This window comes from Hylobates moloch, unplaced genomic scaffold, assembly GCF_009828535.3.
Source record: "Hylobates moloch isolate HMO894 unplaced genomic scaffold, HMol_V3 SCAFFOLD_9, whole genome shotgun sequence".
NCBI lineage: Eukaryota > Metazoa > Chordata > Mammalia > Primates > Hylobatidae > Hylobates > Hylobates moloch.
Genome location: NW_026652284.1, coordinates 5,415,373 through 5,439,191, shown reverse-complemented (window position 1 = coordinate 5,439,191; position 23,819 = coordinate 5,415,373). Strand labels below are relative to the sequence as shown.

Sequence of the window (23,819 nt, the reverse complement as noted above, 5' to 3'; positions counted from 1 at the left end):
TCCATGTAAGTAAAAAGAAAAGTTAAGCGAGGTTTTTGTAAAAGGCAAACTCAGCCACAGCTGCTTTTCTGGATTTGACGTCCCTTAACAGGGACAGGGACCAGGCATAGCTGATGGCTGCAGAAACGCCAGCTCTGCCGCTGCTGGGGACAGGAAATGGCGCTGGGCCGGGGCCTGTCCAGGACGGACCCCGACCACTCTCCCTTCTCAAGGAGGACTGTCCTCCCGCCACCCCAGGAACCTTCTAGGTCAGGGGCCTCTGGGGAGCACAGGGCCGTGGCCGGGGCTGGAAGCATCGCCAGCTGTTGCACCTACTTTCCGCCCCAGAAGATCTTGGTGGTGATGACGAGGCTGGACCGCCTGCGGAACAGAAGAGAAAGAAGGGGTGTGATAAGCCCGGCCCCTGGGGGGTCCTCCTTCATCCCCGACATCCTCATCTCTCACACAGAGGTCCTGAAAGCCCTCCCACCTGGGAGCCCGGGGCATGAAATGGGCACTTCTCCATCATATGATGTGTACCACGTGCCAAGCCGGGGTGCGTGGGCTCCTCGTGGAGCCAGGAGGCAGCCACTGAGGCAGTAACTGTGAGTCAGGCAGTGGGAGTTGGACAGTGGGGGGCCTAGTGTGACTGGAGCCCAGAGGAGATGCCTTCCGCCCAGGATGTGGGAGGGGGGCCTGGCTCAGGGAATACGAGGGGCGCGTGGATTTGGTCCAGGTAGAGGAAGCGGCAAGAGCCAAAGCTGGAGGAGGCCAGGTGTGGGCCAGGGGGCAGGGGTGGGCTCTGGGGGGATCTGGCAGGAGTTGAGGATGGAAAGATGTGGGTGGGAGGCAGGCAGGGAAGCTCTCCGCAACGTTCCCTACAGAATGTGACAAGTGTTGCAGAAAATCTGTGGGACAGCCTGGTTGGGGTAACTTGGGGGGCACCGAGGGAGGGAGGGGAGGCATAAGGACGGCCTGGTCGGGGTAACTTGGGGGGCACCAAAGGAGGGAGGGGAGGCATAGGGAGCCCAAGTGTGGCCAGGCCAGTGGAGTTCTGGGTTTGAGTAGCTGAGGCACAGAACTCTGAGGATTTGGGCTTGAGCAGCGTGAAGGGAAGTAATTCGTTCTTCTGCTCTAAGTCCATAGGAGACAAATGCCCATATCAGTGGCTTTGTCCTGGTGGGATGGGGGATAATGATGGCCCCCCCAGCCACATTTGACCTTGACCCCTCCCAGAAGAGGGAATACTTCCCACCCAGGGGGTGACAATAACCTCCTGGTGCCCCATGGCTGAGCTTCCTTCCCACCTGGGTCCCGGGCTGCTCAGGGAAGCAGCTCACGAGGCTGGAGTAGGAGGCCTCCTTTGCCCCCCAAAGCATCGGCCACAGAGCTCTGGCAGCGGCAGCATCACCTCCAGGAAGAGAGGTGATCACCTCACCCCACACCACCTCACCCCACACCACCTCACCCCACACCACCTCACCCCACACCACCTCACCCCACACCACCTCACCCCACACCACCTCCATGCACATTTGCCAATGCCATGATCAGGGGATTTGCTAATATATGCAATTTCCTTTAATTACGGGGTGAGGAGGAATTTGTTTTGGGATCAGAGTTGCCAAAAAACAAATTTGATGGGACAAGAGGAAGGGGTGTCAGGAATCCATGGGGGAGGGGGTGAGGGCTCCCCCTGGCACTGGGATTCTGAGTGGCACTTGCAGGGGAGGGAGGAGGGAGGCCCAACTTTATAACTGCTTCTGATGTTTCTGAAAATAAAGACACATTTATTAAGAAACAGGGTCCTGGGGCTTGTCAGCACCTTCAGATAAAGCCGTGTCCAGGGGTCTGGGGGGCCTCAAAATGCAGGCAAGTGCTCAGCCCAGTTGGTCCCAAGGTGGGTGAGGACCTTGGCCTGGGAAGGGCCCATAGGCTCCTGGGAGAGAAGGGTGGATGGCCCCTGATCTGCGACCTTTGCGCTCCATCACACCCAGGGACTGCTCCCCGGTCTGTGCTGGAGGGGACCACTTCCCAGGGGAGTGTGACACGTCCCGCCCTGAGCTGGGTGGGTGATTTACAGACTTGGGGCCACTGACCCTCAGGATAGCCCTGCCAGGACGGTCCCCCACACACCCCCTTACAGGTGGGAACAGTGCGCTCCGGAGAGGCTGAGGGCCGTGAAGGTCCTGTGGACAAGCTGCAGGGTGGGATCCAACCCCAGGCCCCCAGGCTCTCTGAGCCACTCCCCTCTCTGGCCCCCTGGCTCTCCTGACCCTAAGTGCTCCAGCCAAAGAAGCGGAAGGGCTTTGCACCCCCATCTTCTGTAGCAGCACGCCTTTGCTGTACCCAGGCCCGTTCTCACGCCAAGCTCTTTTTGGCCTGACACTTTGCAAGCAGGGACCCTGGCGCTCTGGGTCTCTGTGGATGAGCTGGGACAGAGGTGGAGTGGGCAGGCTAGGGTGGGGGTGGACAGTGTATTCAGCCTCCCTTCAACTTCTTTCGCAAGCAGAGTCACCTCCTTCTCTTGGAGAACTGAATTTTCCTTTCTACTTCCCAGCAAGAAAAATGTGGGGACTTGCAGGCCTTACAACACTGCACGACAGGCTGACGAGGCTGACCCTGGGATAGTTCGCCCGCATCCACCCCAGGGACAGACGGCAGAGAGCAGGGTCATTACCTCCATCCTTTCTTCTTAATGATGTTTCCCAGTACCACTTCAGCCCTGCAAAACAAGACACCGAGCTCTCATCACAGCCAAACAGAAAAATCAAACCCAGACCCACTGTGGCCACTGGCCACTTGGTTCCCTCTGTGAAAATGTCACTGGGGCCAGACAGCCAGGCTGTTAACACCCGCCTTGGCTCAGTAGCTCATTCCAGAGAGAGGGCTGGCAGCTGTGTTATTGCCCCCCACTAGGATGGCTGTGGCATGTTCCCCTGCAGACGCGTGTCTAAGCATTGGTGGCCCCAGCTCTCACAGAGAAGGAAGGAGCTGCTGTCAAGCTTGGCAAGGCCAGCATCCTATTTCCTAGTCAGCTGAAAATTCACCAAGGAAAATGCCTGGCAGCATTAGGTTGGCAAAATTTCCAAAGAAGTATCTTTTTTTTTTTTTTGAAATGGAGTCTTGCTCTATCACCCAAGCTGGAGTGCAGTGGTGAGATCTCGGCTCTCTGCAACCTCTGCCTCCTGGGTTCAAGCAATTCTCCTGCCTCAGCCTCCCAAGTAGCTGGGACTATAGGCACACGCCACCACGTCCGGCTAATTTTTGTATTTTTAGTAGAGACGGGGTTTCACTATGTTGGCCAGGCTGGTGTTGAACTCCTGACCTCGAGTGATCCGCCCACCTTGGCCTCCCAAAGTGCTGGGATTACAGGCATGAGCCACTGCGCCTGGCCAAGTATCTTTTTTTAAAGGTAAATTATTCATCAAGTGCATGCTCTGTTTTGAGAGACAATCAACATGTACTCAGGGTCAAGGGCTGGATTTCCAGCAGATGTGCATGCTTGTGTATATGTGTGTGTATACATGTGTGCATGTGTGTGGGTGCACGTGTCCCTCTCATTTCCTGCACTGAACGGCAGAGTCAGATGCTAGGCAGACCACTGTCTGTCCTGTTTCGCATCACTCTGGGTCCTGCACCAAACTCAGGCTAGCTGGGGGCATGGCGGCCGTTCCAGCCTCGCCCGGCACTGCAGCACTGGATTAACTTTGAAGAACTTTCTGCTTGTAGCAAAATGTTTCTGAGCAAAACAACAGACGGAGAATGATCCATACTCTGTGCTACATTCCAATTATAAAAGCGCCTGAGTCATCCACTCAGAAATAATGGGCTCTGATTTGCAAGCTGTTTAGCATGCGCTCTGAATGCTCCTCATTTATGGTCAAGATGCACAGAAAATTCACTCAGCCCTAGGCCTCTTCCTTTTATTCCTTCGTCCCTGATTTGGGGATCAGGAAAGGAGGAGGGAGAGAGAAAAGCTAGTAGTGATCCCTGGGGCAGAGGAGCAGCAGACAGTGAGTTACCTAAGCCTGTGGCTTGTGGCTCTGGCTGTGAATTTGGTAGGACTCACATCTGTTCGCGGGACACAGAAATCCTGTAGCTCTCTGAGAAGCCTGCAAATTAGTGTCAGCAGGAGAAGCAGGGGGCCTCGGGAAGATAAGGGTTTGGCCCCCTGTAAGCTGCCTCTCAGCCTCCCCCAAACTCCCCAAAGCAGTTTCTCCCTGCCTATCCCCGGCACGCAGCGCCCAGCTCCCCTGTGAGGGCACTGATGGGCGTCCACCGGGGGCTCAGCTCTGAGCTGGCCAGAGGGACCGCAGTGGCCGGCCCAGGAGCAGAGGGCAGGGGATCCCACAGAAATGGCGACCTGAAGGGAAGCTGCTCCCTGACTCCCTGGTCTTCCGGCAAGCGGCTTCTGAGAGGCCCGAGGCTGCTGGAGACCCAGTGATCTTGCCCAGCTCACCAGCTCTGGGTGTCCACTTAAACAGGGGGACATGGAAACTGCGAGTGACAGAGGACGGAGTGTGGCTGCTGTGACATGGGGTCTGCCCGGCCTCATCCACGGAGGCTGCACAGAGCTGCCTCCCACATGTTCTTCAGGGCAGCATAACCCAGGCCAAAGCAGGCAGCGAAGAGGTGGGGGGCTCGGGATGGGAGGTGCCTCTCGGCTTGGCATCTGCACTGGGCTTTTTGACCTCATACCCCTCCGCTGGGCTCATCTGTCTGGAAAGTGGTTCACTTTGATGGGAAGCTGCTGCCAGTCTGGAGGGGGTGGGAGGGGGCTGTGCCATCCGGAGGGCCAAAAGGGCTGCAGATGGGGGCTGGAGGCGGTTTGAGGTCCCAGCGGCAGCCCCCAGGGCTGTGTGCTCCCCAGGCTCTGGGTGGGAACTTGAGCAGGGCCCAGTTGGGTTCCCTGCCGCCGGGTGCTCTGGGCCCCGCTGCAGTTGCAGGTAACCATCCAGGGCCCACGAAGCAGCTGCAGGCCAAGCAGCTATGGTGCACAGCAGCCCAGGCCTGCAGCCTGCCCGGCTGACAGGAACTTGGCTGGCCCCAGGCAGGAGGGGGGCAGAAGGAGGATGAAGAGAGAGCCAACAAATGATTTCACAAACAAAAGCTGACTTCTGGAAACCCGATGCAGGAGAGTGGATGATTTGATTACAGCCAGTCTTTAAAATGGAAGCCAACGGCCTGGCTGAAGAGGGCTGAGCTTTTACATAATTGAGCAGGAAAGTTCACTGCCAAGATGGGAAGTGCTCCCCACAGCACTCGGCCGGAACCTGCCCTCCCCAGCTCTGAGGCCCTGCAGGCCCTGCAGCCCTAGTTACACAAGTGAGACATGAAATGTCAAAATGTCAGGCACATCAAGAGAGCCCAGGACAGCAGCTTAATTGTGCCTCTCACCCAGCACAGCATCTTTGGCACCAGAGGGACTGTGGTCCCCCTGGTGACTCTACGGGGAGTTTAGCAAGGGACCAGTGTCCAAGCCTTCTGCAATTCCAGCCCCATGAAAATAGTACCTCCTAAAGCCATTCAGAGTTTAAAAATGAAAGCAGGGTGCAAGGTGCATTTGTGAGCACTCTTGGGAACGCGAGTGGCAGGAATCCCTGCAGCTCCGGCATTGCCCAGGCATTCTGCACGACTTTTTCCCATGCGAAAAGACACGTACTTGCCGGCTGCGTAGACTTCTGCCGTATCGAAGAGGTTGATGCCATTATCATAGGCCAAGGTCATGAGCTGCTCTGCCATCTGAAATGAGAAAATCGGCACTGTCCTGCCAGCCGGGGGTGGGGCCCAGAGGCTCTGGAGCACCACCCCTCTCGGCCTGGGAGGCCTCCCGTGTCCAGGCCCTGCCCTCGGGTGCCCAACAGCCTCCCCTGTGGGCTCTCCCCTTGCCCTCTCCTGCCACAGGACAGGGATGGAGGCAGCTCTCAGTAATAAACCCATTGAGAAGAATAAAGAAGGCAAAAGGAATGAAGAAACTGCCGAGGACTGCGAATTTCTTGAGAGCAGGGACCCCATCAGTTGGGGTCATCACAGGGCTTAGCCCCTGTACTGGGTCGAACAGTATCCCCACAGAATTCACATCCACTTAGAAGCTTAGAGGTGACCTCATTTGGGAATAGGGCCTTCTTGAATGTAATTAGCGAAGATGAGGTCATAACATGTTAGGGTGGGTCCTAAACCCCATGTGACTGGTGATTTACAAGAAGAGAAAATGCAGACACAGAAGTCCATGATACTACGAAGGCAGAGACCAGAGTGACACGTCTACAAGCCAAGGACTGCTGGCAACCCCCAGGAGCTGGAAGAGGCGTGGGGCAGACCCTCCCCCAGAGCCTTTGCAGGGAACCTGGCCCTGCTGACACCTTGGTATCAGACCTCTGGCCTCCAGAAGGTGACAGAACAGTGTCTGTTGTTTCAGGCCCCCAGGTTATGTTACTTTGTTACAGCAGTCCTTGGAAACCAAGGCAGTCCCCAGCAGGGGCTCTGTGGACGTTGCTGGGATGAGTCTATGTCCTTAAAGCCAGGGCTGTGTATTCAGTTGTATCTCATTGAAGCTTTCCCAGCACCTGCACATGAGGACTGAATTGTTATTTTTGTAGATGGAGCAACTGACGTCCCACAGCTGGTGCATGGCGGGTGACATCCATTCTGGCCTCTTGGCCAGTGTTTCACCAACGGCACGTGCTCCCGGCCCCAAGTGGCACTGCTGTGGTGGCGGTTGCCTCGTGGGCAAGATTGATGAATGACTGCCCGAGCTAAACACGCCGTCCATCAGACTTTGCTCCGTGGCTGCTGTCAGGACGCGATTGTGCTCCATGAGCAAAGAACTGGTCGTGGGGTGGGACTCATGGAGCGAGGGGAGCCCCTCTGCAAGTGACAGCTCCCTCCAAGAGGCCGGAGAGAAAGGTGCCCCTGAGCTGCTGGCCCTCGGACAGGGCTGCTTCCCTCTGAGTGTCACACTTCCCCAGGTGCGGCTCAGAGCACCGGGCCTCTCGGGCAGCAAGCCCAGCATGGGGTGAATAATTCTTAATAACCCTCAAAAACTGTAGGACAGAAAACCAACCAGCGGTGGCTTCACAGGTGCGTCTCTCCTTTCTGAACTCAGAAGCCCTTGTGGCCAGGAGGTATGGAGAGTGAGGACAGTGTCCTGTGGGGACCACGGGGTAGCCACCACTGGGGGGCACCCATGGGAGAAGGCCCATGCCCAAATGCTGCGCGTGGGAAGGCGGGCCTGGTGCTAGAGATCTGCCAACTTCTCAAGAGAAGCCAGAAAGGCAGCATGTTTGTGGGTGGGGGGTGTACGGAAATCTGGCTGGCAGCCTGGCGACGTTGGCATTCATCCCCAAACATCTCAGACACTGAAATGCAGCACAGCTGAAGCTGAGCCCCGGTTAGTGAGCGGCTGTGATTTGAGCCAGGAAGCCCGGGGGTGGAGGCCATCGGTTTTCAGGATCCAACTGCCGGGGCTCCATTGCTGTCTTTCCGCTGCAGCTCAACTGCCCTGAGGTATCAAATGCATCCATGCAGCAAATGCATCCACCGCCCAAAGGATCTGCTGCTGCCTCCCCAGCCTCCTCCTTCCGGATGTGCCCACGGAGGGAGAGCCCAGGAATCTCTCCCCACCTCTAGCACTTTCCTTCCAAGCACCAGGGCTCCAGCACGGACAGATGGGCGGCTTGTTCACCTGCTCACTGCTTCCTCCTCGTCTTCCTCCTGACTTTTCCCTGATGCCTCCCACATCCAGGCCCAGGAGGAGAGAGCCCAGGAGGGCACAGTGCACCGGGCCCCGACAGGGGGGCTAAGTCTGTGGTTAGGGCACCCGCACTCCTGGCAGGGCTTCTCAGAGGAGGGGACCCAGGGCTCTGTTTTCCGTTTTTGTATTTCAGACACGTGTATTTTCTTATCCCCCATCTTTCTTCCAGGAGGGGTGGCACACTACCTATATGTTTCTGCACTTTGATTTTTTCTCTCACAATACGTCCTAGAAACCAATCCACACCTGCTCAGGAAGATCCCTTTCATTCTTTTTGTTTAATTAAAACATTACTGCATTTATCAAAGAGACTTTTCTAAGTTGTGGTAAAATATATATAATGAAATTTACTATTTTAACCTTTTTCAAGCGTAGTTCAGTGGCAGTAAGTACATTCACATAGTTGTGTAACCATCACCACCATCCATCTCCCTGTCATGTTCCTAAACTGAAACTCTGTACCCATTGAACAGTAACTCCCCTTCCCTGCTCCCTGCCCCCAGCCCCAGCACCCACCATTCTCCGGTATTTATGAATTTAACTACTCTAGGCACCTTAGACAAATGCAGTCACACCGTGTGTCCTTTTTGTGGCTTGTTTCAGTGAGCGTAATGTCCTCAAGGTTCAAGGTTCATCCAAGGGGTATCATGTGTCCAGAATATCCAAGACTGGGTTTTTGTTTTTTTTTTTTTTTTTTTTGGAGATGGAGTCTCATTCTGTTGCCCAGGCTGGAGTGCAGTGGCACGATCTTGGCTCACTGCAACATTTGCCTCCTGGGTTCAAGAGATTCTCCTGCCTCAGTCTCCCGAGTAGCTGGGACTACAGGTGCATGCCACCAAGCCCAGCTGATTTTTCTATGTTTAGTAGAGATGAGGTTTCACCATGTTGGCCAGGCTGGTCTCGAACTCCTGACCTCAAGTGATCTGCCCGCCTCAGCCTCCCAAAGTGCGCCCGACAAAGACTGAGTTTTGGAGGGTGTTTAGGAGTTTGTCAGGCAGGCAAGGGGAGAGTGGGTGGGGGAGGGGCACTCCAGGCCCTGGGGCTGGTGTGGGCCAGGGAGGGCAGCCTGCAGCAGCATCAGCTCCCGGGAGGTCTCGCTCACCTGTGCTCAGGTCAAACCCCGGGAAGCCCTCCTTGACTAATCCTCCCATCACTGGAGCCTGAAGTTCAGCCACTGCCGCGGCTTCCCCTACAAATTAGTCCAGAATCTGACCCCTCCCCCCACCTCCACTGTGCCCACCCTGCTCTGAGCCTCCAGCGGCTCTTGGGTGGTTTCTCACAATAGCCTCCTAGCTCTCTGCTTCCATCCTCTCTCCCTGCACCTTCCCCAGGCAAAGCGTGGTCCATGGGCCAGCATCAGCATGAGATCAGAAATGCAGCCTCCCAGGCTCCACGACAGCCCTGCCACATCAGGATGTGCCTTCTGAGTACATCGGATCGTGCACACGCTGAACTTTGAGACACCCTCATGACTCGCCATTCCCAGTGCAACAGCCAGGGCGAGCCTTGGCAGACCTTTTAAATCAGGTCAAATTTCCTCCATGCAAAAGCCCTCCAGGGGCTTCCATTTCACAGAGGGTCAAAGCCAAAGTCCCCACTAGATCTGCACCCTGCCCCCCGACTCTATCCCCTGCACCTGCTTCTCCCCGACATTCGATCTTAGGGCTTTGCCTTGGTTGTCCCCTTGGCCCCCGAAGGCTCTTTCTCTGGACCACCACGTGGCTTCCTTGCTCACTTCTGCTTCCTGACCACCCTGTCGTCAGGACCCCCGCCCCCCTGCCCTCCTTTTTCTACTTTCTTCTCTGCAGTCAACTAAATAATGGTTCTCCAAAGGTATCAGGTCCCTGGAACCTGGGAATGTGACCTTAGGTAGAAAGAGGGACTTTGCAGATGGGATTAACGTGAGTACTCTGCGATGGAGAGCATGTCCTGGCTTAGCTAAGTGGGCCCTCAGTGCCATCACAGGTGACCTTATGAGGACGAGACAGACGGAGACTTGACAGACAGAAGAGGAGGAGGGAGAGTGTCCACAGGGGCAGAGACTGGGAGATGTGGGCACAAGCCAAGGAAGGCCAGCAGCGCCGGACGCTGAAGAGGCCGGGAAGGGTCCTGGCCTGGAGATGGGAGCCCGGCCCGGCTGACTCCTGGACTTAGGCTCAGGGGTACCGAGTTTGGATCTCTGCTCCCAGAGCTGTGAGAGAATATGTTGTTACTGTTTTCAGCCGCGCCTTGGTGGCTATTTGTTACAGCAGCCACGGGCAGCTCACACCCTCTCCACAGCATGTTCGACCACTGTATTCAGTGTCCTGCCTGCCTCTTTACCCTATCGCCCTCTCTAGAAAGAGAGTGACTGGGAAGAGGCTGGAAGCAGGCAGGGAGCTGGCGCTAGGCAGGGGTTCTGCAAGCCTGAGGCGGGCCCTGGCTGCTCCTGGCTCTGCTCTGCCCACCGGGAGGCCTCCCACTGCTGCTCATAGACTAAGAACAAAGGGCTTGGCGCTCTCCACTCCAGAGCATGGTGACCCTGAACACGCCTGGCTCCCTCCTGGGAGGAAAGCCCGGCCAATCGCAGAAACCTGTGGTCATCACAGACCCCTGAGGGCATGCAGACAGCCGGATCAGCAGGGTCCGGCACGGCAGACACCAACCCTAACCTCACCTGTCCCTCAGCAAAAACGAAGCCACCATACAATTCCAGCCACATCCAGGGTGGCGCCTGGGATTGGCAGGACCAGAGGCAGGAAAGAGAGGGAGGGACTCATGGCATTGTGGGGCTGTGCTTTCTCACTATTTATTTATGTTTTTACGGCTATGATTTTGCTGTAATTTCTCTTCCAGGTTTTTCTGCCCTTTCCCTAGAAAACTGCAGCTCTACTCCACAGACTGCTGTCTATGCTGGCTGCGTTTTCCATTTGCTCTCACGGGCCTTTCCCATGCTGTTCTTTAAAACATGAGTTTTTTTTTTTTTTTTTTTTTGAGATGGAGTCTCACTCTGTCATCCAGGCTGGAGTGCAATGGCACAATCTCAGCTCACTGCAACCTCCGCCTCCCAGATTCAAGCAATTCTCCTGCCTCAGCCTCCCGAGTAGCTGGGATTACAGGCACCCGCCACCACACCTGGCTAATTTTTTTGTATTTTTAGTAGAGATGGGGTTTCACCATATTGGCCAGGCTGGTCTCGAACTCCTAACCTTGTGATCCACTGCCTCGACCTCCCAAAGTCCTGGGATTACAGGCATGAGCCACCACTCCCAGACCTAAACCATGACTTCTAAAGACCTCCGCTCTGTGGCCGCATCCTGGTTCATTTTACAGAGCCTTTATTTTGTGACTTTTTGGTTCCTTCCAGTATCTGGGTCCCAGACACTGAAGTCAGAAGGAAGCTCAGGAGACATACAGGCCACCTCCCTGTCACCCTCATCTGGGGGGACAAGGAATCTGTCCCTACCCCAGTACAGTTACCCCACAGCTGAGCACTAGCCACAAGTGTTGAGGCAAAGAGCACCAGGTGGAACCCCCCGTGGCCAGCACATCTGTTTATGGCCAGAGGCTCAGCTTCCTTGAACTGGCAACAGCACCTGCCTCTCTGGGTTGATAGAGGATTAGGTGAGATGATAAGTGTAAGGTTCTCAGCCATTACATCTATTAAATTTTTATCGTCCAGCTTGTCTTGAACACATGCTTCTAATGGGGAGTGTGAGGCCACAGAAAGGGCACCTAACAATGGGAGGGCTGGAGACCTGAAACCACCGTGGTGGCTCCGACAGGCGTCACGTCATCTTAGGGTTCCTAGCGCGGTCTGATCCCTTCATGGGCTCCTGTGAGCACTGGCTGAGAATGTGATGGTGTCCTACAAACTGTGGACTTTGCCCTGTGGACTCTGCCATGTGAGGGTGGCTGTCATTCCTGCCTCACCAGGTGGTTTGTTCCACCCCTGGGCAAGCTTTCATTTTATCCCTGGCATGGCACAGAATTGGGCTGAGCTGCTGTTCACACAACAGCCCTGCAGATACTACAGGGCACAGCTGCTGCAGCCCAAAGAACAGGGGACGTCAAGCCTTTTCTTTTTTTTTTTTTTTTTTTTTTTGAGACGGAGTCTCGCTCTGTCGCCCAGGCTGGAGTGCAGTGGCGCAATCTCGGCTCACTGCAAGCTCCGCCTCCCGGGTTCACGCCATTCTCCTGCCTCAGCCTCTCTGAGTAGCTGGGACTACAGGCGCCTGCCACCACGCCCGGCTAATTTTTTTTGTATTTTTAGTAGAGACGGGGTTTCACCGTGGTCTCGATCTCCTGACCTCGTGATCCGCCCGCCTCGGCCTCCCAAAGTGCTGGGATTACAAGCGTGAGCCACCGCGCCCGGCCAAGCCTTTTCTTTAAAGGGCCACATAGTAAATGCTTCAGGCACTGTGGGCCAGAGAGTCTCTGTTGCAATTAATCAGCTCTGCCCTTGTGGAGTGAAAGCAGCCACTATGTGTAAATGATGGGCGTAGCTATGCCCTAATAAAACTTTATTTATACAAATAGTCTGCAGAGTTCATAGAGACAAGAAGTAGATTAGAGGTGACCAGGGGATGGGGAGTTATTGTTTAAGGGTACAGAGCTCCTGTTTGGGGTGATGAAATATTTTGGAAACAGATATTGGTGAGGGTGGCACAGTATGTGAATGTACTTAATGCCGCTGAACTGTACACTTAAAAATGGTTAAAATGGCAAATTTTATGTTTCATATATGTAATAAAAAACTGAAAAACAAAAAAAGCAGTCCAGGACGGTCCTTGCTTCCCTGCTGGCTCGGACCGAGCCACAGCACCTGAAGTGCACAAACCCTCTTCATCTGAACCGCAGCCAGGCAGGCCCCCCCTTCTAGACGTATTGATTTCTTTTTTGACACTAACTGTAGGATTAATACAAAAATTTGTCTTGCTCCTTTGCTAAGCCATTTTCACCTGCCACAACCATTCAGAACCCCGACTCTGCCATCTATTTTATTCTCTGTCCTTCTAGCTTGGTGTCATCTAGAAATGACCTCCAATATCTTCACACATGTCCATCACTGTGTTCCTGATGGAGACACTGCAGAGCCCTGGGCCAGCGGGGCTGCCACTGGGCCATTCATTAATGCTCTGAGGGTGTGTCTGGTTTGCTGGTGAAAACGTCATCTCGTTGGATGGGTCTAGTCTGTCTGCTTGTTTATATCTTTCCCACAAGGACGTCACAGGCCACCCAGCTACTATTGTTTGGAAATGAAGTTATGCCGTTCTACAGAATTCTCCTGTACTGCTTTAGAAACCACGTTAAAAGTGAAACGAGGCCGAGTCAGGCAAGACTGATTCAGATTGAACCATATGGGCCTCAGGGCTCCACCTGAACCAATCTGGTGGGCTGAGGTAAGGCAATTCCTTTTGCCTTAATAACTCCAGACTTCACCCTGAGATAGCGCCTATCCAGCAACTTCAAAGCAAGGGGCAAGTCATTCTATAACCAGCTATTGTCTTTTTTTTTTTTTTTTTTTGAGACAGAGTCTTACTCTGTAGCCTAGGCTAGAGTGCAGTGATATGATCGCGGCTCACTGCAACCTCCCCCTTCTGGGTTCAAGCAATTCTCCTGCCTCAGCCTCCTGAGTAGCTGGGACTACAGGCGCCCGCCACCACGCCCAGCTAATTTTTGTATTTTTAGTAGACATGGGGTTTCACCAGGTTGGCCAGGCTGGTCTTGAACTCCTGACCTCAGGTGATCCGCCCGCCCCAGCCTTCCAAAGTGCTGGGATTACAGGTGTGAGTCACCGCACCCGGCCAGCTAGTGTCTTAAAGATAAAAGTGACCCCAAACACAAACTGTATGCATTTAAATTTTGATAGAAGCAAAGCTTTCCCTTGGAAAACTGAGCAATCACAGCTAACAAGGTCTCGCATCAATTCGCTGATCAATTTTTAAACGCAACCTTTCTAGTGCTAAGTAGGATAAACGCGAAAACTGCTTCTTGTGCAGATGCCCAGAGCTGTCTGAGCAAATGCCACTGCTCTCATTTCTGAGATGCTGCCTCACTGTCCAGAAGCACGCGTGTCTGGGCGTGTGCCATCCCTGTCCTTCCGAAAGACCCAGAGGTGCTGGCGGCATACAAGCTGGCTTTTTGTTAGTGTTCACTTTCTTGTTCCAACTGTGGGGACATGAGCCCCAGCAAATACTTCTGACTGTGATCCGCACGGTTCACGGCAGCTGGGAAATGGACAGTGGATGCTGGGTGAAATGCAGATCTCGGGTTCTTCAGCTTGTAGCAAGCGCTGCAGGGGCTGCATTCCAAATGACCTCGACAGGTAGTTATTGGAGTCTCCATGGCATGTGGGCAGCTAGAATCTGCATCCAGCTTCAGAATGTGGCAAGCGTGTGCACCCTGAATTCTCCTCGTTAACTGTGGAATGGGGGTCATCGTGTGGGAAATCTGAGTCCTGGGGAGCTTAAGGGACATGCCGAGGCCCGAGGCATCCACTGCTGGGTGATGGCACCATCCTGGGGAGCTTAAGGGACATGCTGAGGCCCGAGGCGTCCACTGCTGAGTGATGGTACTGGACTCAGCATCCCCTCTGGCCATGGCCACCTGGCTCACCTTTCTACTCTCCCCTGGGGCAGAGCGCCCTCGCAAAACAGAAAGAGGGAGGGAGGCTGCCGCGCTGGCTCCCAGGAGCACGTGCTCACTGGTCCACGCAGCAGACTTAACCATGTGCTCTGGTGAGCCCGTGCTGGGCTCTGGGGTCCTGGGAGAGCCCCATCTTACCTCATCGGTGATCTGGCCTCCGAAGGTCACCCATGTTCCTGGAAGGAGACACAGGGGCTCAAGTTAGGAACCCCGCAGGAAGCCAGACTCTCCCATCGGTGCTCAGACCTCAGGCTGCAGGGTCCAGGGGGCAGCCACAGGTGTCCCTCTGTGCTGCTCTGTGGCCAGGGTGTCCTTAGTGTGTGTGGACACCTGGCCTTCAGAGAAAGTCCTGCCCTCTTGAGGTCACTAAACTGAGGGGACAAAAGTCTCTAGAGCGGGCTGCTGGCTATGGTCCAGGAGGTCTGGGGCTTTTGAAATGCTTGTCAGAGCTGTACTGAGGCAGCTCTAGTCCCAAGGACATGCTGCAAGGAACGACACAAGGGACGCCTCTCTGCAAACATACCAGGTCTGACAGCCGCGTCTGTGTGCTCCTGCTGGGATGGAGCGGGGAGGGCGGTGTCAGGGCAGTGGGTGGTGGTGGGGGGCGGGGTGTGTGTACTGCAGTGGGTGGTGTGTGTGTGTGGGGGGTGTGTACTGCATGCACAGGGGAGGTGGGGACTGCACGTTCTGGAAACAGGCCTTGCATCTGACAGGAGAGGAAAACGGGCCAAATCCAATGGCGCTCCAGGAGGGACTCATGAGCTGAGCCTGCCTTGGAAGGTAAGGTGTCTTCGTTGCACTCCCAGGGCCAGAAGGGCCTCTGATTTTGTGGTGTGGGGTGGGGACCATGTGTGGAGGGGCCCCTAGTATCAGCCTCACCTCCCCTCCTGAGGCTGTGTCTCTCTCTCCCTCTATCCCAGCCCCCCTCCCACCTGCCTCTTTGTTGCCACGGCAACCGAGCCCCCCCTGAATCCTGGGCTCTGGGTGCAGCTACTCCCTGGGGAGTGCCAAGGGCTGGGCCACACTGCCTCCCAAGGGGTGTCCAGTTCAGCCCATGCCCAGCCTCCCCACAGCCTGTTTCCGTGGTGGGACGGAGGGGACCCCCACACTCACCAAGTCCCAGGCAGGAGACCCGCAGGCCAGACTTGCCCAGGTTCCTGAAAAACAAACGCCACGTGAGTTCTCAGCACCCAGGCAGGACCCTGCCAGCCAGGCTCAGGTCCCGCCAGGGCCAGCCCCCCATCCACTCCCCCAACAGTCAATGTGTGTTTGGAGGCTCCGAAATGCACCGGGGACCTTCAGAGAGGTGCCTCTGCTCACCCACCCCGGGGGTAAAGTGCCAACTGCCCCCGTCCCACACCATGCTGCTGGCACGGGCCCTGCTGGTGCCCAGTGGGGGTCTGCAGAGTGGTCTTGAGGACAGATAGAAATGCAGAGGGACGCTCTCTGTTTTATGGCGCAACCGGGCTGGTCTCAGCCCCGTGGCACCATCCATGCAGCGCCCCTTGCAGAGAAGCCCCTTCTTCCCTCCTCTCTGAGGCCACATTTGTGATTTTGTGTCTCTTCTTCCTGTCTCCAGCGACTGGGGCAGGAGATCGTCCCACTTCACTGGACCACATGGCCTGTGCATCTATCCTTTGCAGTGTGGGGAGCTCCATGGTGGGGCTGCCAGTTCTCAAGCAAGGCCAGCCCTTCCTTTGTTACAGCCACAGTCAGGCCCAACAGCAGCAGCAGAAACTGGCAGCGCAGGCCTCCTAACCAGGCACAGCTGCCTGGGCTCCTTCCCGGGGCCACTGAGGCGCCTGCCCACTGTGGTGCATCCCAGGGTCCACAGGAACAGGCCTTGGGCCATCATGACCGTCCTTAGGAGGTGAAGGAGGGTGGCAGCCTTCTGCTGAGGACCGGCATGCCCATATGTCCTGGCACAGGTCGCCTGGGAACCCGCGGGGTCGCAGCAGGCCAGGTGGTCCCCAGGCATCCTGTCCCCGGATCCTCCCGGGAGCCCTACGCGGCAGGCGCCCTACGTGGCAGCAGGAGCCCTACGCAGCAGGTGCCCTAGGCAGCAGGAGCCCTACGCAGCAGGTGCCTTGCTTGTCGTGACATCGATTCCCACGTTACGAGACCTGCCCAGCACGTGGAGGAGCTGGATCCCACCCAGGCAGTTGGCTGCCAGCTCACGTCCCCTCCTACGCTGGCGTGCATCCCACCCCCAGCCTGTTTAGCAGGGCGTGATCCACCCAGATGGTGAGGTTGATAAGTGGCCGGGTGGATCTCACAGCTGCAGCCAGGCCTTGACCCATCTGGGGTTGGATTCCACTTCCCTTGTGGGATCCAGCTGCCAGCATCTGGTCAAGGGGCAGCTGCTTCTAGGCGGTGGGGAGTGATAGCCATGAGTTACCAGCGGGTGAGGCTCAGCCTCCTGGCCCAAGGGTCCTGCATTTCCCTGGGGCCATGACACTTCTAACTTCGGAGGATGCGATGTCCTCAGTTTATCATCTTTCCTGTCCAGGCCTGGCCCCTGGGAAGGCGGTGTGGGGCTCAAGCCTCATTCTGACCCCCCGACTTCTGACATGAGCCCACTCTGTCCCTCCCAGCCTCGGTTTCCCTGGTTATAAGGCCCCTGGACTCTTATATCACCAGTGGATATAATACTTTTAAGCAGCTTGAAAACAGTCGAACGTGTCACCAAATTGAAGGTACTTTAAAATTGCCTAGGTTTATTTTTCAATTTCCTATTAAAACCACTCCAGCTGCCAGCCTATTGCTCCTGTAGGCAGAGCTGGGATTTTCCCTAAAGGAGAACATAAGAAAAGCTGAGTTTTCTTTCAGGAAAGGAGAGGACCGGTTGGCGGCTATGGGCAGAGGCTCTGAAGCCAGAGCCCAAACCCTGGTTCAACTTTCCTGGCTGGAAGACTCTGGGCATTTTATGGAGTGGCCTGATGCCTCAGTGTTCTCATCTGCAGAATGGGCTCACGAGGCTGCCTTTCTCATGGTGGCTGCCATGAGGACAGAAGGAGATCCATGAGGACAGAAGGCCACAGGACACTGACTCATGTCAGTGTCTCATTTCCCAAAGACAGCAGGAGGGTGACTTTTTCTTTGTTCAAAAACAACAGACAAATCAAATAAGCTTTAACTATTACCATGTTAAAAAGGAACTGAAGTTTCCTTTTTCCTCCTTATACATCAATGAAATAATCTGATAGTACCCTCTGCACTGCTGGCATGTTCCGACCCAGAATAACTCATGTCTGTGGTGCTGGGCAGAACAGCCCGGCTGTACCACTAATGCATTCTGCATGAGCCTGGTCAGTTTAGAAGTTTAGGTCATTTCCCCCATGCTGGCTAGAAAGTAACTGTGGTAAGAAATTATAAATGCTTAGTACGAGTCCAATAATGAAGCAAAGGGCTGGAGGTTCTGATCAGTGCCTCTCAGCTACTTTGGAGTCACAACCCCTTTGCAAAAACAGATGAAGCCTGGAAATACGCCCAGATACAAATGCCCTCAGAACCTTGCTTGCAACGTCTGGGTGTTCACAGAGCCCTGGACCCCACTGGTCTAGATATGTCTGGGCATTGAGAAGGGAGGCCCAGCCCCCACCTCTGCAAAACCACCTCCACGAGTGACTGTGGGGAACAGTTGCATGAAAAGGCTCTGCTGAAGGCCAGGTTGGGGCTGAAGAGAAGAGGCACTCCTTGGTCGCCGGTTTGGGGAGGGCTGGCAAAAGGTGCCCCTGCCCCTGATTCCATATCTGTTCCTGGTCTGACTGGTGGGAAATGGGCCCGCTTCCCCGAGTGGGCTCTGGGTTCAGCCGCTCTTCCACCCACCACCCACAGGACTAATTTAACAAAACTAGGGCACCACGTGGTGCTGCAATTACCCTGCTCAACTTGTTTCCCTGTGAAAATGATGGTATTGGTTCTGCCATCCGCTGCCAGGCCTCGGGAGAAGGGATGCGAAGGGACGGCGCCTCCAGGCTGAACGCTTTGTAAGCATGGCTGCTGCGTGCAGGTGGGGAGCACACGTCTCAGCCGGGTCTGGACGGGGCTGCTGCCTGCTGCACTTGAAACTTCCCAGACACAGAAACCATTTCCTACCGATTTCTTCCTCATCACTGAAACCTGACATCCTAATGAAGCAGGTGGTCAACATCTCAAAACCCAAATACTGTTGGTCTTCATTAATTTGCCTCATGTCTCTCCTGGGGTCTGGACTCCTGGAGTGAGGACTCACAGACATAACCTCTGCCGGAGGGGAGCACTGATGCCCATCGTGGAGTCCCCGGATGCTGCACACCCCTAAAAACTGCACTTCAGACTTGGGAAGGGCCAGAGCTGGAAGGCTCCGGGAAATGACAGGTCATTTTACAAAGAGGAGTTTGGGGCCTTTCATTGGAGCCACCTGGGCAGAGGACAAGACTGTGCTCAGGTGAAGGGCAAGCACCGTGGCCTTGGCTAGCTGGTCCCAGAGGAAGGCAGATGGGATGGCTCCTGTTAGTGCCCTGCTCGCCTGTCTGCTCTGTGCAGTGATGATCCGTTTGCACGCCTGCCCTGCTCCCAGATTCCAGGCTCCCTAAGGAGAGGCTAGGCTTCAGTCTTTGTCTTCTAATTGGAGCTGGCAGTGGCAGGGTCCCAGGGAGTGCTTGTTTGGGACGATGTTGGGGAGTAATTCAGGGGTGAGAAGCCCAGGCCCTGGTGTCAGACTCTCAGGACCAAGTGCTGGCCCCTCCCTTACTTATCAGGCTTGGCCTCCCACCATCCCACACTGAGCATGCCTTAGGCCCTTGGGCAAGAATGTGGCGCCTGGTACTGGCCATGCACTTTTAGTTTCCTAGTACCTGTGGACTGTGCGTGTCACTGGACAGCTGTGCCTGGAGCACACCACTGGGAAGGGCCAGCTTCCCAGGGAGGAGGTCAGAGTCACAGGGGGCTGGGATCAGGCTCCCCCTCAGTCCCTGCTGCCCCCCTCTTGCACCCTGGCTGTGGCCCTGGGACAGTCCCTGTGCAGCAACTCATGACGCAGGTACCGCATGAGTGGGATGGGAGAGGCCCGGGGTGGGGGTGCCCGATGGCACAGGCTTTGGATTCTAAGGCCCATCTCAGCCCCTGTGAAACGGCACCTCATCCTACAGGGCTATGAACCTACCTCCCGCTGTGACAGCAGCAAGGAAAGCTCCCAGGCCTGGCCAGGTATAAGGCTGTGTTTGCAACTCCATTGGAGAGATGGGGTCCCTCAGTCAGAGAGTGCTAGGGCTGGGATTTGAACTCTGGTCTGCAGACTGCAAACCCGCCCTCGGTCAGAGAGTGCTGGGGCTGGGATTTGAACTCTGGTCCGCAGACTGCAAACCTGCCAGCCTGATGAACACCCCCCTTCACTGCCCTGTCTTGCCCTCCCTGCCTCCAGCACGCACGTGTGTGCATGCACACATAAACACACACATGGGCGTGGTGAGCATTCATCCTCTGAGAGCCACTCCTCAATGAGTTTTAGGAAGGAAACAGTGTTAACAGCCACACTTTCCAATTACGTAGTGCCTTATGTTTAGAAACAGTCCCGCTTTTAACTCCTTTGAGATCCTAGGACTGACATAAAAGTCACAGAAGGCAATAGGTATCTAAAGCAAAAAATATACGTATACATGCTCAGTTTACTCCTAGCTTTATTTTTTTTGAGACAGGCTCTCATTCTGTCACCCAGGCTGGAGTGCCGTGGCGTGATCTTGGTTCACTGCAACCTCTGCCTCCTGAGTTCAAGTAATTCTCCCACCTCAGCCTCCCGAGTAGTTGGGACTATAGGTGCTCACCACCATGCCCAACTAATTTTTGTATTTTTTGGTAGAGACAGGGTTTCACTATGTTGGCCAGGCTGGTCTCGATCTCCCGACCTCAAGAGATCCACCCTCCTCAGTCTCCCAAAGTGCTAGGATCACAGGCATGAGCCACCTCACCTGGCTCTAATTCTAGCTTTTGATCCCTACTTAACAAAAGATGTAAACTCCAGAGCTTCTAGAACAGAGAATTCCATTCTGGACTGTCATTAAGCTTAGAGGATTGGACACTTTCAGCCTAGAGGTTCATTAAAGCATGTCTCACCCTCCCAGGACGCAGGGAAGGAAGAGACACGAATGTGGATGCAGGACCCCAGAGTCATCCCGGAATTCACCTCCAGAAAGGGTTGGCTTAGATGATGCGGTTTCACATGAGGCCCAACTCTCAGGCATTGGTTTTGCAGAGGTTTAAGCCACACAGCTCAGGCATCAGGATGGACTCACAATGCTTTTCAGGTTGGCACCAATACCAGCTATAAACCCAGAAGATTCCCAAATGCAATGAGAACAGTTTGTGGCTCTTTCTGAGGCTGGTGGCCTGCACTCCAGTTTCAGGTCACTGAAAAGCAGAGTTGTCCCCAGTTCGGTTCCTGTTTTGGGAAAACTTTCCCAGGAAACCTGGGAACCAGAGACCTACCTTAGCTTTTCCAGCTTCTGCAGACCATGTGTTGTGGAGACTTCCTTTATCCCTGGAGGATGGTTCTGGATGCAATCAAGGCTCTGGACTCAGAGACTTACATGGGGAGTGAGGAAGGCCAGCCTCCAGAAGGGTGCCCCAGAACCCTGCTCGCGGGACCCTTTGTACAAAGCTGGGACCCTCCCTTTCCCATCCTGGGCACATTCACCCAGCCTTTGAGAAAGGCCCCGGCAGGGAAGAGGAGGGAGGCCCTGCTCCTGACGTGAGTGCTCAGCATCCTCCCCACATACAAGTCATAGCACCTGGAGCCAGATGGGGGCTGAGCCCAGGTAGAGGGAAGCAAGGTGCCTGGGCTGACCATCGGGAAACTCCAGATGCGGCCTGGCTGCCTGTGCCTGTGACTCTGCTGGAGCAAGAGTCCCGCCTGCTACAGGAATTGGGCCCTGGGCCTGGCTCAGGTGGACAAGGGAAGATTCATTCCATCACAGGGTTCACCCCACAGTCCCTCACTATCAAACTGATGTTTGTCATGGTGGCCTGGCTGGAAAGATATCGGATCACCCCTAGGGCATCTCGTGGAGCCTGTGTGCCCAGGGGAGGGCAGGAGGATGTTGGGGGGCCTGTGGCCCATGCCTCAGGGTTCCCCAGGAAAAGAGAGCATTGGCGGCTTGGCTATTGTAAACGACCCCCAGAAAGAAAATGGAGGCAGAAGGAAGGAAGACAGCACACTCACCCTCTCCCCAGTGAAACTGGGAAGAAAGAAACGTCGCACTGATCAGATTCTCAACGCAGTTTCTCACTGTCTACCAAGCACTAAGCACAGCCCCTCCTGGCCCTCAGCACAAACTGCCCAAGTCTGACAAATGGGGATTTGCAGATTTTATGCGCTCTTGAAAGTGAGGAGGTGAGGAGTTGGGGAGGCCGGGCGGTCAGCCCCCACCCTGCAAAGCTGTGCGCCCCCGTACCTATATTTCATCCCATGCTGCTTCACGCTGGCATCACCGGCACATGGGAGGCTCTGCACCGACAGCTGTCCCAGGCTCCGGGCCACCATGGCCACGGCGCGGAAGCGGCCTCGGGTGCCCAGGCTGGGGCTGCTGGCTGCCGGTCGGCCCAGCCGATCCTCAGGGCCCCGGCCCTTGAGACTGTGCTCCGAGCAAACGAAAGACACCTGCATGCTGAGGCCGGGTGCTCAGATCCTGGCTGCGTCCCCTGTCCCCTCGGGCTCAGAAGCCATCTGTCCTCTAGAACTCTTCTCCCCCGACCAGGACGAGACTTTATCCAGGAGCCAAGGAAGCTGCAGGCGTTCTTTGAGGAGCGAGGATTTCTGAAGGCAATGGTGGGGAAGAAGGCTGCACAGCTCCGAGGGAGGGAGTCACATTTCCAGGCCCAAGCTATAGAAGACCTGCTGGAAGCGCGGCTGGAGGTTGGGGGGTGCGCATTTTCTCCTCCCCTCACATCTCTCTTGTCTCTGCAGGTCCTTCCTCTGTCCCCACCCTCATCCAGCTCTGGATGCCCAAGTCTGCAGCCCAATAGTCTCCAAAAGTGTTGGGTAGGGCTGGGCTGCGGGTTACTCCTGATGATGAGTGATGGGTGATGAGCACAGCCGCCTTCCTTGGAGCGGAGAAGGGAGGGCTCTCTCTCTGGTGTTGCTTGTGGAGCTGGAGGTGATGGCCTGGGGGGCCGCGCAGGGCCACTGTGACTGCTCTCCTAGGGCAGCGGCTCAGGGAGTCTTGGGGAGCAGCTGCTTCTCGGGGCTTCTTGAGTCTCTCCGAGGGGGTCTGGGATCCAGCTCCTGGCTCTGTGCACCGTGGGCGGCTGAGGCTCCCACCAAGTCAATGAGGCGACCAGGGAGAGGCACCGGCAGCGTCTGGCCATTCATTATTAATGAAGCAGGATGCATGAGCCGCCTGCCTTGGCTGGTCCCTCGAGGCCATCGCTGGCTGCTCCGGGCTGACAGCTGCTGGGCCAGGACTGGCCTGAGGCCTGGGCAGGCGCTGCAGCCAGGGTGGACTCTGCGGGCTGGATAGCTGAGCTTGTAGGCAGCTAGCTCCAAGCAAGGCAATGCCCGCTCCGGTCACAGCCTCCCTGGTGCATGCCCAGCGGCACCTGCTTGGAGTTCTCCCTCCGGAGAGTAGGGTATCCGCTGGGGGATTGGCACAAGGAGAAGCAACATCACCAGAAATGGGAAGAAGCCACTGTGTCTTGATGACAATGACACAGATGGCCCAAGGAAGGAAACGCGGGGGTCAAAGGGACAGAGAGGTTCCAACACTCCCAGTAAAACTTAGGTTATAGCAGACGCTCAATAAATACTCTGCAATCAGTGAGTGAAAGGTTGAATGAAGCAAGCCCCTGCCCTACTTTACTTCATCCTCTTCAGCATCCGGAGGGGCTGGCTCTGCCCTCTGACCCCAAGTGTCCCCCTCACACCCTGCAGGTGGACCCTGGCCAGAGCTGCCTTCTGGGCCCCCTCTTGTCCTGCCAGGAGGTACTAAGGGCACTGGAAGGTGGTGGGGTGACGGGGGATAGGCAACCCTGTGCACAGCCCACCCGCCTTGAGGCTGGACCCCAGGATTCAAAGGCCACAGCCCTGGCCTCCTGGGAGCTCATGGGCTGCTGAAGAGGCACAGATGGCAACCATTCCACCTTTGGCGCCTACCTAGGACTCAGGTTAAGTCTTTTGCCTCCTGCCCTTCTCCCTAATTGGAGGCTCTTTATAGGGTGTGATCAGCAGCAGATCTTGGCATCCCTACTTCCCCTAAATGTGCAAAGCCAGGGCCAAGATGGAATTTGCTCAGACTATCTCACAGAATTTTTCAACAGCCCCCTTCCCTATTTATAAAAAGGATCACATTGATTTGTTCAAACAGCCTCTGCGTGCCTACTGTGTATCACAAGGCATCTGCTCTCACGGCGCTCACCGTCTAGGACAGGGCTGTTCAACATCTGATGATGTCAGGGGAGCTTATTACAAAGGCAGGGTCCTGGG

General features: G+C 55.6%; 1 protein-coding gene across 8 annotated transcripts in view; it reads right to left on the bottom strand.

Annotated features, from left to right (window-relative positions):
- KCNAB2 (potassium voltage-gated channel subfamily A regulatory beta subunit 2) overlaps positions 1–23,819 on the bottom strand; it is a 106,790-nt gene that overhangs the window by 13,137 nt on the left and 69,834 nt on the right. For 7 of the 8 annotated variants that reach the window (XM_032758727.2, XM_032758728.2, XM_058444625.1 and 4 more), the window contains 5 exons: positions 15,476–15,519; positions 14,501–14,538; positions 5,645–5,724; positions 2,660–2,704; positions 316–360 (listed from right to left, as the gene is read on the bottom strand). In XM_032758727.2, the coding sequence (XP_032614618.1) occupies positions 316–360; positions 2,660–2,704; positions 5,645–5,724; positions 14,501–14,538; positions 15,476–15,519 (252 nt within the window). Of the gene's footprint in view, positions 1–315; positions 361–2,659; positions 2,705–5,644; positions 5,725–14,500; positions 14,539–15,475; positions 15,520–21,792; positions 22,020–23,819 lie in introns of those variants that run through there. The other variant, XM_032758731.2, reaches the window with a different exon arrangement.